This window comes from Hydra vulgaris, chromosome 04, assembly GCF_038396675.1.
Source record: "Hydra vulgaris chromosome 04, alternate assembly HydraT2T_AEP".
NCBI classification, from domain to species: Eukaryota; Metazoa; Cnidaria; class Hydrozoa; order Anthoathecata; family Hydridae; genus Hydra; species Hydra vulgaris.
Window position 1 is genome coordinate 42,522,501 of NC_088923.1, and position 20,284 is coordinate 42,542,784.

A 20,284-nucleotide genomic window follows, 5' to 3' on the forward strand; every position below is an offset into this window, starting at 1 on the left:
CGTCATTTGATGTTTTTAAATTTTATTTTTTACATCACTTTGTCGATAGATTTGTTTAGGTATCACTGACTTCTTGCACAAAATCATATGATATATTAGGAGATGTTGTATTTCCTTCAAGAACTCGGTCAATTGAATGCTTTAAGGCTAAACCCAACACATGATGTTGACATCAACACATGATATTGTCATCAACACGTGATGTTGATATTCTATGCACTGAGGTAGAGAAATGCCTTTTGTTTTAATTTTCGTTGAATCAATACAACAACTCTATTTCTCACTCAAGTATTGACACTTTTACACAGGAATATTGCCTAATCTTATTTAGTAGAGTGTTCAAAAGTATATTCACGGTCATTAGTATCATCAGAAGTTTCTTGGTATTCTTATTTATTGAAATCAATTTTAAACTCTACATTTCTATTTAAAGAAGGAAGATGCACTACGCATGCACTACGGCTTTAGGTACTTCTATTGCCAAATTTTGATGGATGCACTTTTACAATTTCCAGAAAAGGTAACTTGAAAGTAAACACACTGAAAACAATACCAGACAGTAACAACTGAAAGTGGAAACAGATAATACACCAAATAGCAAATATCCACAGAAAAGTTTAATTAAGAAATAATAAGTTTTAATTAATAATTAAAACTTGTCGTTTCTATAGTACCGCACTTCTAACAAAATATTTCAATCTGCGTCCTTTGTGAGGTTTTTGTAACGGAAAACCAAAAATGTACTATATATCTCATTTGTCGATTCACACTTGTGCCGATTCGCACTTATTTCAGTTTTTGAAACTGCTTTGCACTAATGCCATTTTTTTTACATAATTTGCATTTAACAAAAAATATAAATTTTTTTCAAAAAAATTGTTTTATATTGAAAAATCTAAAAGTATGTTATGTATGTATACGCAAATTCAGTAAGCAATAAATAAAACAACTTGAAACTTTGATGACATTTTTTTACGGAAACCCATAAAATTAAGAATAAAAATTTTTAGCATAGCTATTGTATTTTGAAACAAGAACTGCTTTTTTTAGGTCATTATTTATATCATAATTAGTTTTGAGAACAATAAAAAAGTAAGTATATATACTAAAAAAAATTTTTTTATCTTGATTATTTTAAACTAATTTATATATATATATATATATATATATATATATATATATATATATATATATATATATATATATACATATATATATATATATATATATATATATATATATATATATATTTATATATATATATATATATATATATATATATATATTTTAACTAAGCAACTAAAATATTAAAAACTTAAAATAAATTTTTGACTTAAAAACATCAACTCACCATTTTGCGCCATTAGATTTATTTGGTCTATCTAAAATAGAAAATAAAAGAATAGTTTTGTTTTCAAACATGTTTAATTTCCAAAATAAAATGAAACTTTAATAAATAGTTTAAAATTTAATTATATATTTATATATTTTCTTCTTTAAATCTTTAATAGCATACCGTTGCACTTTTCTATGGAATCAAAGAGTTTTGAAAAGTTTTAATTCACCCCAAAAGATTCCCCATAATCTTTTGAGATCAATCTATTTTCAACTTATTGTACGTGATTTTTGTTTTTATTTTTAACTAATTTAATTGTTACAATTTTTAAATTTAACTAAATTTATTTATATTTTATATTGCTAATTTTTTACGCAAGTAAATATTTTTCTCAACAAGAGTACCAATAGGCCCTTAACAATTAACAATGTCCTCAGTGGGTAGAGTAGGTTTTTTAAACGTTATTTGGCCGTTTTTATTAGGTTTAAACCTAATAAAAACGTCCAAAATACTTTTTAAAAATGTACCGTGTCCACCATGTCTTAATTATTGTTTATGTTTTACGAATATCATTTTTTTGTATGAATATATATTATAAAATAAACCAAAAAGATAAAAAACTACCTTGTTTTTCTTCTTGTATGAGGACAATACAATAAATACAACAATGATAGATATGCATATTACAATGATCGGCACTACAACAGCAATAATGATGTAAGAACGATTATCTGTACAAGCTAATGGTGGAAGAAATAATTCCTGTCGTTTATACTTAAAATTAGTATAAACTCTAAAATATTTGTTATCAGCTCGGTACGAATTATTTTGAGAATCCATAATATCCAACGATCCATTCAATATTGACGCGTTTATATAACTTTGATACTGATCCAAAACAGACGGTAATCCATAAACTTCAACAAGAACAACTAAGCTTCCTATATTAAATAGATATTAAAAATCAACTAAGCTTTTAATACTGAAGAGATAGCATTTTTTTAATATTAAATATTTATTTAAAACCTCAAAAAACCTTTTTTGAGAAATGCAAATTAACCTGGATGAACGGTGCAATATTCTCTAGTCTGATTGTATGGATACAATTTCGCAGTATCATCCCAAAATTGACAAAAACTATCCTCTGTATTACTCAATCCACCAAAAATAGAAACAACATCTGTAAAGTTTACTCTGTAGCTTAATTCAAAAAAGCAGCTGATTTGTTGTATAACAGATATTGTAGCAATTGAATCATTTTGTGATATGGAATAAGAGATTGAAACGACAACGTTAGAAGATGGGTTTGAGTTTATAGAAGCCATGCTTACCAAAAATGGTGTTGAATTTGTTGAATTTGTTAGATTTGTTAAATTTGTTGAGCCGCCTAAAGCCAATTTGTTCTCTGCTATTATCCATGTCAAATCTAAATATTTTATTATTTTTATTTGAATGCTTTAAGCTACGTATAAGCAAAAGCATATTGTCTACAGAGACTAAAAAGACGCTGCCTCACCTACATATATTTTAAGCCAGGGGTAAACTGCCCAGCCTACCAATACATAAGGATACCGTATGGGATTTGTCCGGTAACCTGGTATGGGATACATAGTGGCATTTTCGGTGAGATCTGTCTGGGAACCGTATGGGAAAACAATAAAAAAGCCGAACAACATAAAATAATGTCCAAGAATTTTTTTTAAATAAAAATGGCTGTTCGCGTAGCGATATGTTATTTAGTTACGTATTGATGAAATAATTGTAATTATAGCTATTCTTTTATTTTTAGTTTATGTATCATAAAAATGATAAATGAAAATTTTGTCCCTACTTTTCATTTGTTTTACAGATTGCTGGAAGTTTTAATTTCCTAAAGTTTCTAGTTTCTAATAAAAATTTCTAGTTTCTAATGAAAATGGAAAGTTTCGAATGAAAGTTTCTAGTTTCTAATGAAAATGGAAATGAAAAGTCTCTAGTTTTTAACGGAAACAGCTGCTTTGCAATAGACAGCTAAATTTGTTGAGTTAAAAATATTCTTTCAGGAAATGGTTCAAATGTCTCGGATACTTTTGTTGTTTATGTAAAACGTAAGCGTTGAGCGCAAGGAATTTTTTACAGAGCCACTTGACTCATCTTTACTGTCTGTTTCTACGTTGAGAAACTTTCATATCTTGAAAAAGTTTATTCTTTTAGACAATTAAGAACTAAATGTTTTCTACTGCCGCATTAAATGGTTTTGTAGGAATTCCTCAAATGCACTTTTTCTTAAGTTAATATTGTACATAAAAACACTGGTTTTAATAAATGCCTCTTGTATTAATGTAAGCAGTTTTATATTTATTAAGAATTTAATAATATTCATGTTTTATTTGGTATTATTATATATTAAATCTAAACTTTCAAACAAAAAAAAAAACAAAAAAATTTTTTTTTGTTTGTTTTTGTTTGAAAGTTTAGATTTGTGTAAACATAAAAACTAAATAATAATCCTTAAAATTTATAGTTAATTTATAAGTCAGTATGTTCCCAGGAATAAAAGTTCTATAGAATTTCTATAAACTTTCAAAACATTTGTCCTATAGAAATTATAAAGAATTTCTATAGAATCTCTGTTAATTTCTATACAACTTTTTATTCTGTTTTTTTTTTCTATAGGTAAAAAAGTTTTATAGCAAATTCTATAAATATTAGAATAAATTCTATAGAAATTGCTATAAAATAAATTATAGAAAATTTAAATTTAAGACATCCTATAGAAATTCTATAGTATTTCAATAGAATTTCTATAGGCCATGTGTTTCAAAAATTTATTGAAATTCTATAGAACTATTTTTCCTGGGTTTGTAAAATCTTTTAAGAAAAATGCAAATATATAGTCAGATTTATTTAGTTAAGATATGTTTGCATTTGTTGCATTTGATACCACTTGCAAGACAGATTATGAGGGAGTAGATGTTAATTACATCCATTTAATGATAATAAATCACACAACTGTAAAATGCCGTCAGACACCATTTAAAAATCTCAACATTATTTCTAAAGCTTAAAATAACAGCCATGATGCCGAGATGAAATGGTTAACCTTCATGGCAAGGGTGCTGGGATTAGCTAGTAAATTTATTTTGCATATAGATTATTTTCTTCATTTATTGTATATGTATATAACCATTGTATATATATAAATAACCTTTTTTTTTTACCAGTTTTTATTTTAACACAACTTTTTATATAGTTTGAGCAAACTTGTCAAAAAGTCAAAATAACAGAAGACACATCCAGTTCGAAAAATGAACTTAAAGAGACTAAAAAAAGTTCAGAAAATTTCAAGAAAAACAAAAAAAGACAGTATGCATTTAAATGACTTCTTTGTTTATCTATAATTAAATTAAAACATTTCATTTTAAATGAGCACAATAATTTTACTTTAAAAAGTATTAATTTAATATTTAAAATTTTTGTTATAAATAATATAATAATAATAAAAATAATAACAATAATAAATATAATAATAATAATGACAATATATCAATGCTAAGGCAGAGATAATGCATCCATGCAGAGCCTATCACTATTTTATTGCAGCCGTTGCTATAAATATAGCCGTACAACCAAAGCAAAGGAGGACAACCAAAAAACACCAAACAAGCATTTAATTGTGAACATCACTTGCAACAACACCAATGTGAATGCAGCTGTAAGTAATCATATCTGTAAGTAATCATGGATTATAAAATAACTTTAAATAAGTTCAATGATAATGGTATCTGTAGTTTTTTAAGTTATTCCACGATTTTACAGCTCTGTTTGTAAAGAATCTATTTTTTAAGTCTTACTGAAAAATTGTTACAAGTTCAATATTGAATTTATGCCTTTGTCTAAGTGTATGAATCCCAGGTATCAATAACTGAAAACGTAAAATTTGACCGCTGAGTTTTCTCATACCCATGGACAATTTTATACATTTTAATTAAGTCTCTTTGAACGATAAATCTTTTAATTCTCAAGGGATTTTTTTACTTTGCGTTAAATTCTTTCCAGACTTTCAATATCTCCCGTTACATACGGACACCATATTACATTTGCATATTTTAATTATGGCCATATATATGATTTATACAAAGTTTTTGTCATTTGTGCGTTTATTAAGCTAAATGTTCTTTTTATTTGGAATTTTCTTTATTACATTTGTTTAACACTTGCGTTTTCCATTTCAAATCTGATCTTATTTTGATTCCTAAATCTCTTTCCTAAATTCCTAAATTGATATAAAATCACCCAAAAGAACTCGTTATTTGTGTGAATATAAAAAATCTGCAACCCATTTCAATAATTTGCCTTTTATACCTTATGACTCTTTTTTTTTTGGCTGTTTAACAATAAATAATCAACATATATATACAAGAAAAAAAAAAATGTCCGTAGAAACGAATAAGTCAGTAAAATCTTGTCAACAAGCACCGTTTTTGTATATACAATAAAAAATAAAAACTGTTCTTTTTTACAATGATCTTTATAAAATAAAGAGTTAAACAGACATGCGCTCAAAGAAGATGAAAATGACAATGCGTCATCGCAATCTTTTCATAGAGCCCCTTTATACATTTTTAATGGAATATAGATATTAAATTAAAAACCCTAATGGGTATAAAACTGCTGCGCTAATCAGTAAATCAAAAAAAGATCAAATAAAATAAATACAAAAATAATTAAATTTACTTGGTGATCCCTTTAAGCACAAATGATTCTCAAATTTTAAAAATTTCCTTTTTTGTTAGAAACTTAAATGAACTTAATGACTTTGCCATACATTTGAATCCTGTTTGATAACTATTCCATATATTTGGTCCTCAATATGCAATGCTATATTCAGCATATTTATTAAAGTTTTGAGGCAGTTTATATGAGTTACTAATATTTGCTCTTAGATAATAGTTTTCATTTATGTTTATTTCAAACTTGTTATTAAAGTTTGCAGGAGCGAGCTTATTATTGAATCGATACATAAAAATTAAATGCTGATAGATATTTATTTCATAAACATCCATCATTTTCATATCTTTCATTATAGGTTTGGCGTGTTCACGCTTATTTTTAGAGTAAATGATTCTGCTAGCATGTTTTTGTAGACTACAAATGTTATAATTAAGTTTTGATGGTTGCGTACTCGCCCATGTTATGTTTGCATAGCTGATGAAGCAATGAATTAGTCCAAATATATTAGTTTGAGACTTTGTTTATTGATACATGAGCGAACTCGATACATCATACCAATTATATTAGTGATTTTAGATTGAATATATCTTATTTGAGGAAGCCAGGATAAATTCTCATCAACAAAAACTCCTAAGAATCTAATACTGGCTTGTTTTTTAACTAAGTTATTTATGTTTATTAAGTTAATTATGTTTTTTAAATATATATATTTTTATATGTATCTGTATATATATATATATATATATATATATATATATATATATATATATATATATATATATATATATATATATATATATATATATATATATATATATATATATATATATAATATATATATTTAATTAAGTTAATTATGTTTTTTAATTAAGTTATTTTTAATTAAGTATATAATTTTAACAATAATCTCCGATGTGGTACTGAGTCAAAGGCCTTAGCAAAATCTAAAAAAAAATACCCACGGACGAATTTTGGAATAAATAATATGTAAGTCCAAAATTTCTACTAAAATGGTGACATATGATTTGTTTCAAAAATCCATGTTGATTCTAGTTCAATAACATTTTACCATCTAAAAAGTTAAGTATGCAGCCTTTTATAATGAATTCCATGACCTTACATACAATAGAGGTTAAAGATAGAGGCCTATCATTCTATGCAATAAATCTACTACCCTTCTTAAATAAAGGGGTTATATTTGTAGCAGTCGATGCGAAGTGGTAGCGCACTTGCCTCAGAAACAAAGGATCCGTTGCACTAATCCCACCTCTGGGCAAGCTTTGCGACATCGGTTGGGAAGGAGGCGTGATAAGACCGTAAAGACTTCTTTGGGGCACCTAAATAAAATTAACAAAAAAAAATTGAAGCTTTTCAAATATTAGGTAGTTTAGAACTATTGAACGATATATAAAACTAGGTACGAGGTAAATTTTCTGGTAAAATTTGATTCAAAATTTACAGGTAAATTTCCTTAAAAAAAATTTTTTAACAGTTTTTAAATTTTGAAACTTTTTTTCACTTAAATGTATTTTTTTTTTCAAAAAAAAATACAACTAAGTGAAAACAAATTTACCTGTAAATTTCAAAATTTACCAGGCGGTAAATTTTCAAAGTTTTTCGGTAAATTTACCAGAAAATTTTCCGGTAAATTTTACCTTTGCAACACTATATTAAGGGTTTATCCATATAATCGCGGTCGTGAAATTTCTACTGCAAAAAGTAAAAATATAAGCAAGGAACTAAATAAACCTTTTTTTTTTTTTGTAATGTGTACATTTGGTCACGTACTACTATCTGAAAAATTTACAGTAAATTTTATGCTATGTCAAATAAAATCAGTCGTTGTCGTGGCACAGAACATAATCAGAACCTTCAAAAACAGAACTTGTTTAGGTAATTTTGTTTTTTTTTGTAGAAAACTTTCAACAAATAAAAAATGTAATCTTTATAATTATTTTTTATAGGATGTTATATTAACTATAACACAATTTTTTAATTTTTTTGTTTGTTTATGTTTTAAATAAAATGGTAGCTAGCAAAAAGTTGCGGTCGTGACGTCGCGGTCGTGACAAAATATTGTACTATCAGATAGCATTACATTTTAGGTATTTTTAAGGTATATTTTAGCATTGCCAAAGTTTTTTAAAAATATATAAGCAATTTAATTAATGTTTATAGTTATCCTTAGAAAAATAAAAATAACATCAACAAGTTTAAAAAAAAAAAAAATCACTTTATTAAATTGCAAAATTTAAGACTAAAATTTAAATAACAATTTTTTCTTTGCCATGTTATTCGACTGATAGTGGTGATTTCATGCTAAAAATTTCATTCTGAACTTTTCAGTAATGGTAAAGTCGTATATCTTCAACCTTTTCTGCTAGCAGTAAAGCATCACTTAGCTGACTATCATGTTGATCGATTTCATTTTCAGCCAAATATATTAAATTTAACGTCGAATCTTTGCATAAAGCTTCATAAAACTGCCACGCATTTTAAATAATAACTTGTCTTGCTTTAACCTTTTGCCATGCTCTTCTTTTAAAAGTTCCTCTTTCCCCACCGATTTTTTCCTTGGGCTGTAGCAAAAAAATTCCACTCGAAAGTTGGAATATTGAGTGTTAATTGACAATACTTCAGGAATTTTACATGAAGGGGTTTTTAAATTAAGATGAACCATCACTCCACAACGTTACTTTGTGAATAATTGAATTGATTACGTAAGCCTTTAAATAATTTATTAAAATTGTTATGCATTCCTCAAAGACAAAATTAAAAGATATAAAATTTGAACTGATTAAGAAAATTACCTTTAAAGTTAATTCAAGGGAAACACTGACGCATGTTTTGCTGTGGTCATTTTTATCTGTTAAATAAGCAACCATATTTTTCGAATCTTTACCATAAACAGCAACAGTGAAGATTGTTATTTGAGATTGACTCCAATAAGCACTTTGAACTTGCTCTTGATGAGTATATCAATAGTTTTGGATAAAATCAAAGTGTATTAATAATCCACCATCCATAATGTTATGTATTTATAATGTTATATATGTTGCAACATATACAGAGTTTTTGAAAATGCTACCTCAATTTCGTATTCACCATTTAGTTAAACGTCACCAGGCGTCTATTTATCGCCACCAAATACATAACATTATGGATGGTGGATTATTAATACACTTTGATTTTATCCAAAACTATTGACTATTACAAAGACTGTTTGATCGATCCCTACTGTAGACAACTAATAACCTAGTCTTGTACTAATTTATGTAACTGACTTCAATGCATTCTTTGTTTCACTCTTTGAATGGTGGTAGCATTCGGTTGGTTAGGACAGCTACCATAAAAACTAAATAAAAGTAAGAGGAAATTTGGAGTGAGAGGGCTGCAAAGAATCCCTTTGTTTAACCAGTTTGTGATATAAGGTTCAAAATTAAGGTTTGAGAATAAAGCGTTGCATATATTAATAAAATTTTCAAGAATTAGACAACAGCAGGTTTCAAGAGGCTTCTCTAAATATGTGAGTATTTGAGCTAGACGAAGTGCACAAAATTTGGAAAATTTTTATCTCGCTATCAAATCCTTCTGCGTACAGGGCATAACATTCCCTCAATTTAAGTAACAAGTAACGCTTTTGAAATTTTTTACCATCAATTTTTATAAAGTCTTTTATACCTGGAGTCCATCGAGATATTTCTTTGCGGTTGTAAAGCTCTAGTAGATGATTGAATACACTAGAAGATAAACGGTTGCGTTTTTTTATCTTTGACTTATTTGGTAAAGAGATGTTCATTTCTATTGTTAACTGTTTAATGAAATAATCTGCCTTTCGTGGCGATTATTTTTTTAAAGAACTATTTGTGTAAATAAAATTAAAAAAAAACTATTTCTAAATTTATACTTTAACAGACATATTACTTAAAAAAACCACCCTGCTAATTTAACAATGTAATATTTAAAACTCAAATAATTCAATTAAACCCTAAATAAAAGTATGATGTTCTACTATCAACTATATAACCAGTTTCTGAATGTAATACTTATCCAAAAAAAAATCCCCGACTAATCCTATTAAATATTTAGTACGTCGTATTAGTAAAATTTAGTATATTTCAAGTAAAACCCTTATAAACCCTATTAAGCTCTAACTAAAAAATAATCACGTGAGCATGCGTAGTTTTTCTTCGGACAAATTAAAATTTATACTACATGTGCTCACGCGCTTATTTTTTCTTTCCTTTCTTCCTCATGTTGAAAAATAGATAAAACGGAAACCTTTAAACTTTTTTTTTCCTCAGATAATAACAGATCCAGCCATAGAATTATGTCGGCGTTCGGCAACGCCAACCTAACGGCTGACCTAGAAGTGCTTAAGGTCGGCAAAAAATCACCGGCCTTGTTTTAATTTTTTATAGCAAAACCTTTGTTTCAGTTTTTTTTGCCAACCTGATGCCGATTACTAACAGATTAAGATCGGCAAATTATTGCCGACCTCATTTTTTCTAATTCCAAGGGCTGTAGAACTATGTTCACAAATAAAAGAAACAAAAATTAAATGACGTTTTAATTGCGTACATCTTAAAAAAGAAAAAAAAAATGAGTATAAAGGCATAATTTTTAAGATTATTATAACTTATAAAAAATATTAAAACTTTTTATTTTTATTTGCTCTTATTTGAATATGATTTTTTACTATACGAAAAATCATTCTCTTTTTTTTAATTTACAAATTTATTTTTCTCGTTTTTATCTACCGTTAGGCTGGTGCAACAACCATTTGCATAGACGTAGTTTTTTAACCCAGTATTTACCTTTAACTGACAATTCTATATATAAATAAAGTATCGTAAAGATATCGCTAGCATTGTAGCCATAATATATATGTATCGACACGTAATAACATCGCACTAAGCTACGATATGAAAAAACGTTCAAAGTTACAATTCCTCAATATTTAAAGTTTGAATAATATTTTGTCACTATTTTAACAACATTTTACCTGCCTTAAATTATTCAGTCCGTGCAAAACCAGTTTGAAAAAAATTATTGTCGATGCAAAATAAGACGCATATTTTATTTAATATTTATCAAATCAACATTCTGTTTTAAAAACGTTATAAAAAGCTAGAGGACGTTATTTAAGAAAAAAATCACACACAAAAAACTCACAAAAATTATCAAAGTCATATTTAAGCAGTTACAATTGAGTTTTAACCTTATCAATCCTATAAACATATCAGACATTAAAATTACTTATTTTCTAAGGCAAAGAAGCATTTTGAACAACTATATTGATTATTAAAATCGTCACTAGTCAAGTTGACTTCATAAAGCCTTTTTAAAAACCAGTTAGAAATAAATTTTCGATCAAAACCAGATAAAAATTAATTGGTACGCAAAACCAGATAAAACGTTTTTTCAATTTGTAATAAAAATAAGATTAAAATAGCACAATTTTCAAATTTTTGTCTTAAACATTCTTTTAATGATATCTCCTCCAATTAATGATAGTCCACTCCTCAATTGAAGTTATTTTGCCAATTTTTCTTTACTCAAAGTTTCAATTTTTAATATGAATAATGAACAGAAGATTATGTATCATCTACAAATCAGTTATAGTCAATTTTTGATTAATAGTCAGGTTTTATTCAGAAATTAAGGGGCTCATTTTAGGCTGCTTCCACTGAAATTTTAGGCTACTTCCACTGAAATTTTAGGCTACTTCCACTGAAAATGGGCTCCAAGCATTTCTTTGTTCAACGGTTATTTCTTAACGTACGGCATAGCTACACCTTTAATTTTCTAATATTATTGTAGAACATAGATTGAATTTTTTTAAAATAACTTTGTTTATAATTTTTGGTTGGTTACAGCTAGTTGATTCTGTCACTTTTTGAATAGGGGCCCGTTTTAGGTCACTCTCCATTATATTGATTTTTATAAATATATTTAACAAAAAAAATATCGGTAAACAGAAGTTTTGCGTGTGCCGTATTCAAGTCTATCCGTTGAGCTTAACGGAGCTATACACCTTTTCAAGATGTAACTGAGAACTTGAAAGTTGTAATAAAGAAAAGTAAGATGTAATTGAGAAATACAACACTTAATTTAGAAATAGCATAATGTAATTAAGAAACACAATATGTAATTAAGAAATTTTAAAATGTAATTGAGAAACCCAACATGTAAATAAGAAATCGCAATATGTAATTTGAAAAACTTGTAAAAGTTGTAATTAAGAAATCGTAATACGTAAATGAGAATACATAATTTGTAATTACGAATTCAATGTAAGCTTAAAGATCATTATAAAAGAACGTCTTGGACATGCATTTTAATAAGTTCAGTAATACAGTAATGGAATTGAAAGATCGTTGTGTTATTTGTCAATACACTATGAATAGAAAGTCTGTCATTAAATCCGTGCAAGCATTTATTTCACCAAATTTGTTTACAACCACTTCTGGAACAACCAGAACCACCTTGTCCAATTTGTAGATATGAAATACATACAACTGCACAAGTTGAAAAAAAACATTTCCTTTTATCTTCATTGAATGATAGAAGAAGAGTAATTGAATGTGCTGAGCGAAACGACGATTGGGTGACTGGCGCAAACTTTAGGTGTCAAATATAAGACAACATACAATTCGGTCCGCAGCGGAAATTTAAATTTTATTGGAAGAGGTGGTTTTAAACTAAAAAAATTAACCAATAATAAAATTAAAGAAACATTAACATGGATTGAAAGTGACTGTCAGTTGACATTGGTGGCCATTAAAACAAGGATATTTAGACAATTTAATATTAGCGTCAACACAACCACAATTGCTAATTACCTCGAAGGCAGACTATTTTCATTTAAAAAAGTGCACAAGGAGCCTACTACAATGAATAGTAATGAAAACAAACAAAAAAGAGCTGAATAGGTTAGGAACATTAACGAACACATTACAAATGGTTATCAGATAGTTTGGTTAGATGAAACAAATTTTAATCTTTTTTGTAGAAAAACGCAAGGACGTGCCAAACAGGGGAAAAGAGCAATAATGAAAACACCTTCTTCAAAAGGCGTAAACATACATTTGATTGCAGCTATATCAACAACAAATGTTGTCAAGATGGAAACTCGCAGAAGACCATTTAAAGCAGATTCTTGTAACAAGTGGTTGTTGGCTTTGTTTAACCAGTGGGTTACATCCGGGAATCGTTTAGAGGATTTAGTCGTCGTAACAGACAATACTCTATGTCACGCTCGTTCGGAAAGGATGCTTGAAAATTCACCGGCTCAGTTGTTACGATTAGGACCCTACAACCCAATGTTAAACCCAGTGGAAGCTATCTGGTCCAAAATAAAAATAAACGTTAAAAATGATATTCGCACTCCACCTGTATTCGGTGCTGGGATTATGAAACAACAAATGCAGTATTTAGAAAGAATTGTTACTGCGGCAAAAAATACAACAATGGGAGGTGATTGTTCATGCGCTGTACAACATACGACCACGCATTACGCAACGATTTTAAATATGGAAGACAACCAAGTTGGTTCTTAACTGAATATCGCAATGATTTTTAATGACGTTGTTTAAATTTTAAATTTTTATGTAAATAAATTATTTTTGTTTTATTTATTATTCATTTGAAATCTCAATTAAATTTTTCAAAAATAAAAGAAAGTTTTAATTGACACCCAATAGGATTTTTCCAGTTACCGCCTAAACCTCAAATGCCTTTTTCATGATTTTTCATATTTTATTGATATTATATTATTATTTTCAGCCGTAAATTACAAAGTATATTAGGACTACAAAATTCAAAATACAAAGAGCTTTGTATTTTTTATACTTTTCTCAATTACAACTTTTATCTTCTCAATCTTACGATTTCTTACTACATCTTACGATTTCTTATTTACATCTTTCATGTTTTAAATTACATCTTACGTTTCTTAATTACAACTTTCAAGTTCTCAATTACATCTTGAAAAGGTGTAGTCTAAAATTTCATAATTGTTTAATGTGAAGAAATGATAAAATCTTTTTTACAAAAACTATTTTCAAAACTAAACGATTATAAAACAATGTTTTAAAATATTTTTTTAATAATAGAGAAGCAAACAAACTTTTTAATTTAACATTTAAAATTTTTGACAAACGTTCCGTTAAGTCTAACGGAGAGATGAGAATGCGTACTAATACATTGCAATACTATCAAAATTATTTTTTAGTTTTGCTAATATAATAACGTGGTGATTTAACGTTTATTTAGGATAAGCCAAAGTTTGTTTATATTTTATAAGTTTTATAAGTTGCATGGTTTTGTTATGAAGCGTTAAAATATTTTTTTTATAACTATAAACGTTGTAAAAGAAAATAGCAAATTAATTGTGTTGTTTCCTCCAAGCAGCTGACAAAATTACGAGGAATTTTATTTACATTATACAATTTTTATCTAGAATAAAAAATAATTTTTTTGGTAAAATAAAATCTAAAACATAACTTTTAACGTAATTAGTATCGTGTGCATAACGTAAATAGTATCGCGAAGTTAAAATGTCTTATATTTTATAATGTTAATTTATATAAACTTACACACAAACATCCAAATTTGAATTTTCATTTTTTTCAAACTTTTGTAGGCGAAGTGAGTTTTGTTGAGTAAATTCTTTAAAGAAGAGACAAATCCTTTTTAATAATTTTTTTTTCCAGTTGAAAAAGTTTGAAAAAAAAAAAAGTTAATTGCATTGTTACTTGTCAGGGGTTATAATTCGTAAAACTAATTAATTTATAAAAGTGTGTCAAAGTTGTTTTTTTTTAAGACATATTTTATTTGTACCATAGTTTGTAACCAAAATAAAAGTCTTAAATCTCTCCACTTGCAAAACTTAAACTTTTAGAAACAATATAAAAATAGTAACTCAATACAAGAAAGACATTTATGTTGACATTCTATTTGATATTAATTAACATAAGTCTCCGCAAAAAAGTAGACGTTGATTGGATGTTTAGGTAACTAAGGTGCATAAGAAAATAACTGATAACAAATGTTTTAATTTGACTGCTTCATATTAGATCTTAATAACAAACTTTATGAAAATGCCTCGTTTTTGAAATCGTATATTTTTCGATAATCTAAAAAACAAACATTAAGCCGTAATATTTTGCCAAAATATAAGCACTGGTGCTTGGGTTGTTCGCCTTGGGTTGTTCGATAAACAAAACTTTTTTTCTTCCGTAATTGAAATTGCTGTTGCGGAAGTTGAACATGCGCAAACTCACCTTCCGTAAGGCATGATACGAAAAAAATTATTAATAACTCCGTAATAACGCTTTACGAAAAAAAATTTGCTGAAAAAATCATTTCGAAAGAATACTTGCGAAACAGTTCCTTACGGAATGAGCATTTCGGAAAGTTTTTATTTTTCGGAGCATTTCGGAAAGTGCACTTACCGAAAAGAAAGCATTCATTAAACAGTTATATTTAAAAAAAAATGTTATTTCTTGTAATTATATAAGAATGTTGTTAAATAATTTTTCAATAGTTTATATATATATATATATATATATACATTTAAATTTTGCTTTCTTTGCCCCCTGTCGCTACGCCAGTATTTATATATATTTATATATTTCAAGTACCGCCCTTTCGGTTGCATGTCTATAAAATTTTTTTGAATTTGCTCGTTGTTATTAAGGTAATAAAAGCGAACGCTCACATAATAGAGCACCTCAAAAATAAAAAAAGTGAAACCGACTAAACATAAAATCTTTATAATTGAAACAAAGTGATAGCTTTTTTTAAGCATTTTAATATATAATTAAGTTTTAGCATTAGCATTCATTACATAAATGAGGTCTTTTTTTGATTTTAAAAAAGGCATTATTTCCCGATTGCGCAATTGCATTCTTATGTTAACGCTGTTCAAGTCATCTTCATTATTTAATTCTTATTCATTAAATGACATTTTAAAAAGTATATTTTTTGAAAGTCTTGCTTTATTAATAAAAGTAAACAACTGAAACTTATCAATATCATATAATAATTAGTATTTTAGTTACTTAGTTAATTATACGTATTTGATTCATAAACGTTATTTAGTATATTTATTATGCCGCGTTTCGTAAATTTTTCCTGTTATGAACCGTTTCGCAAGATGCGGTGCGAAATAGCTTCGTTTCGAAAAAAATTTAGTTTTGTATTATTATTTCAAAAAATAAAGCCTTAAAATGTTACTATGTTACTATACTGAAAACAAATTTTTAATATAAACATTTTGGTATAGATAAAATTTTATTTTTGACAATTATATCCGTTTGGGAAACAAACTTTCTTTATAGACTTGAAAACGTCGTTAAGCGAAAGAACTCGTTTCGCAAGTGCGACTTCCGTAAGCGCTACTTTCGTACTTGGTGTAGTTAAGGCAATTAATAAATTATTTAAATTCTTTTATTTGGAATTTGCAAGGTTTTATCAGCGTATTATGTTCAACAAGAGCTTTTGATGGCATAACATTTTTCGCTTCAGGTTTTTAATATTAAAGAAACTTTTATTTTTTATATATAGTTTTCAAAAACTACGCGTAATAGTGAATCTAAAGAACACCATTTTGGAGTCTTTAGATCAATTCCGCTCATTGGCGTTAATATAAGTTTTGTTAAAAACTTTTGAAAAAGTGCCTTAATTTACTATAGATCCTAGTTGTAATCGGTTCTGACATATATTAACTATATATAGTTGTCAAATCACAATATTTCTATCGATTTTCACAAAAAATACTAGAATTCCGACCAAAAATGAGCTTATAATTAAGAAAAATTGCCAATAAACGATCAGAACAGATCATATTATTAAGCAATGATGTTCATTTGACCTAAACAACGTATTTATTTAAAATCTTATTTAAATTTGGAAAAGCGATAGTGATTTTAAGAAAATTAAAAAAAAAAAAAAAAGAATCTTTGGTCTGGGTTTTTTTCGATATAAAGATTTGTATTTTATGATACCGCAAAATTTATCATTTTAATTTTTTTCGCCTTTTCATAATTCAAAGACCTGATCATTTAACGAAAATATGTTGTTGTCATCAAAATATCATAAAAACGCTATAATATTTTAAGATTGCCTTAACTACACCGATTATGTAGCAAAATAGATTTATTTCGTAATTCAACTTGCTAAAAAGTACATTTCGTAAGTCGTATTTATGAAATAAACTTAGACGGTTTTTTTTTTGTTTCCTAAAATTCGGTACTAAAAAAAAAATTTCCTGATTCTCAAAATCCTTCCGAAAGAATTTTATTTTTCCGGAATTGTACGAAATCTTCCGGTTAACAACTCTAACTGGTGCTAACATTTTTATTATTTCAACAAAGACTATGATAAGCTCTTAATATTTTCAAGTGACATAATATTTTATTTATTAAATTATAATTAATTATAATAATAAATGTTTACAATATACATAATTTATATGTAACTGCTTAAATATAATATAATACCAGTGTTGGTCTCTTGAAATGGCGGCAAAAATAACAAACGGTTATTTTAATAAATTTGTCTGTAATGGAATTATATATCAAAGGCTTATTTATTGATAAACATATAAATTTAAAAAAAATACAACTTTTTGTTGACAAAACATGTGCTGTTAATAAAATGCAGTTTATATATTTATATAAATTTCAAACATGAAGAAATTTGTAATACCTATAAAGTTTGTATATCTTTTAACTACACAATATTGAGAGCTAATGTTATTGACGCAGCTGCACGGAAGGCAGATGAGTATTTTTTTAAAATAAACTGTTTAAAAAAAGTTCGTTCATACAGATACAACAAACTATTTAATGTTGTATCAACTATTAGCTTAGGTCTGTCAGTAAACACAATTTAAAGGCTTCTTCTAACGTGTATATATATATATATATATATATATATATATATATATATATATATATATATATATATATATATATATATATATATATATATATATATATATATATATATATATATATACATATATATATCTATATATATAAACACTTATCTATCTTTTATCTTCAACATAATGTTTCACCATCAGGAAGAATGTCTAAACATAACAAAACTCAAGTTATAGAAAAATTATTTCACAGGAAGTTGGAAATTGTTACAATTATTTATTTAATAGCTGTAGTGTTTTGCAACCAGGAAGTTGCATCATTACATTAGATAATTAAAAAATCATGAAAAGAATTCTATAGAATTAGGATAATTTTCAGACTGATCATTTGTTTTTATAACTTTTTAAAAGGAACTTATTTTCATGTCTGCATTTAGAAATTAATTCAGATTTTTTATTCAGAAAATTTTCTTGATATAAATGAGTGATAATTTCAAATTTTTCTTGTAAACATAGTATACATTTTTTGGAGCCAATAAGTTAAGCCAATATATTGTTTATCAGGGTTGTTTTGTGAGGAAATAATGCATTTGTAAATAATATTTTTTGATAAGCATTTGCCATTCATAGGGCAGTCAAGTTTTTGCCTGCAGTTACAGTTTTCAGTATTTTTTTCTTTGAGAAATTCATTTTTATTAATCAATGCAAAATTATTGCCTTTTATAATTCTTTCAAGATTTTTTGTACAGCTATAGCTTACTTTAATAGTGTTTAACACTACTAAAGTAATAATAAACAATATATTGGCTTAACCGAGGGCAAATGGAAAAAACGTTCTGCCAACCACAAGCAATCCTTTAAACATAAAAAATACTCAAAAGAGACTATGCTGTCTAAATATATTCGGCAACTAAATGTAAAAAATATCAATTTTACATTAAACTGGTCTATCCTAAAAACTGCGCCTGCCAATAATAACATTTCCAAAAATGTATACTATGTTTACAAGAAAAATTTGAAATTATTATTCATTTATATCAAGAAAATTTATTGAATAATAATCTGAATTCATTTCTAAATGCAGACATGAAAATAAGTTCCTTTTAAAAAGTTATAAAAACAAACGATAAGTCTAAAAATTATTCTAATTCTATAGAATTCTTTTGATGATTTTTTAATTGTCTAATGTAGTTGATGCAATTTCCTGGTTGCAAAACACTACAGCTATTAAATAATTAACTATAACAATTCCCAACTTCCTGTGAAATAAGTTTTCTATAACTTGAATTTTTTTATGTTTAGACATTCTTCCTGATGAACCTACTGATGGTGAAACATTATCCCCTATAACATTTTCAGGTTACATTACGTATTGTAACGTAAACGAGATTCGTTACGTGCAAAATGTCCGCTATTTTTACGTAACCGAGACGAAAGATTTTACGTAACGATACGTAAAATTGTAACGTATCGTTACGTGCAAAAATATAATTTTTACTTTTCCGAGATGTAACGTATAGCGTATTAATACGTAACATTTAGACCTAATAAGGTGTGATCATGGTCACCTACGGCGACTTTCAATTTGCGACATTTTGAATTATTATATGCGATTACATTTTCGTCAAAGCTTACACTTATAGCCGAAACAGTTCAGATAAAACAACTGAAACCTTCGTCTAAAGTGTAAGGGGTAAACAGATACTTTTACAACAATAGTAATTGCACTAAAACTTGAAACAACAACCATCAATACTAATAAAAATTCTTTTATTACTTGATTGTAACAAAAGCTTACTGTATTACACTTAATGTAACATGCAGGATGCAAGAGATTGTCAAAATTGACATTATAAACACATTTTTTGATTGTGGGGTAATAAAAACATAGGAATTGTTGCACTAGTATATATGTCCGTATATATATTTATATGTATATATATATATATATATATATATATATATATATATATATATATATATATATATATATATATATATATATATATATATATATATATATATATATATATATATATATATATATATATATATATATATATATATATATATATATATATATATATATATATATATATATATATATATATATATACGGACCCGTAACGTGAAAATTTTTAGAAAAAAGGCAGATTATAATAGTAAATATAAATTTTTCTTAATTTTACATTTAAAAGTTGTTTGAAATAAAGAGAATTTGCAAATAAAGGCGGATCGATAGCACCTGATTACCCTCCTCCCTCCTCCTCATATATATTTCAAATTTCATATAAAATTTATTGATGACGATCAGAAAAAAGCATTTAATTCAGAAGTTTATT

General features: G+C 26.7%; 1 protein-coding gene across 1 annotated transcript in view; it reads right to left on the minus strand.

Moving 5' to 3' along the window:
* The window catches only part of LOC105848435 (uncharacterized), a 16,629-nt gene extending 1,844 nt beyond the window's left edge, over nt 1-14,785 (minus strand). The window contains exons 1-4 of the mRNA XM_065794806.1: nt 14,650-14,785; nt 2,397-2,762; nt 1,961-2,277; nt 1,352-1,382 (exon numbers count right to left, since the gene is read on the minus strand). Coding sequence (XP_065650878.1) covers nt 1,352-1,382; nt 1,961-2,277; nt 2,397-2,762; nt 14,650-14,677 — 742 coding nt within the window. The 5' untranslated portion in view covers nt 14,678-14,785. The remainder of the gene's footprint in view (nt 1-1,351; nt 1,383-1,960; nt 2,278-2,396; nt 2,763-14,649) is intronic.
* Between the last annotated feature and the right edge of the window lie 5,499 nt (nt 14,786-20,284).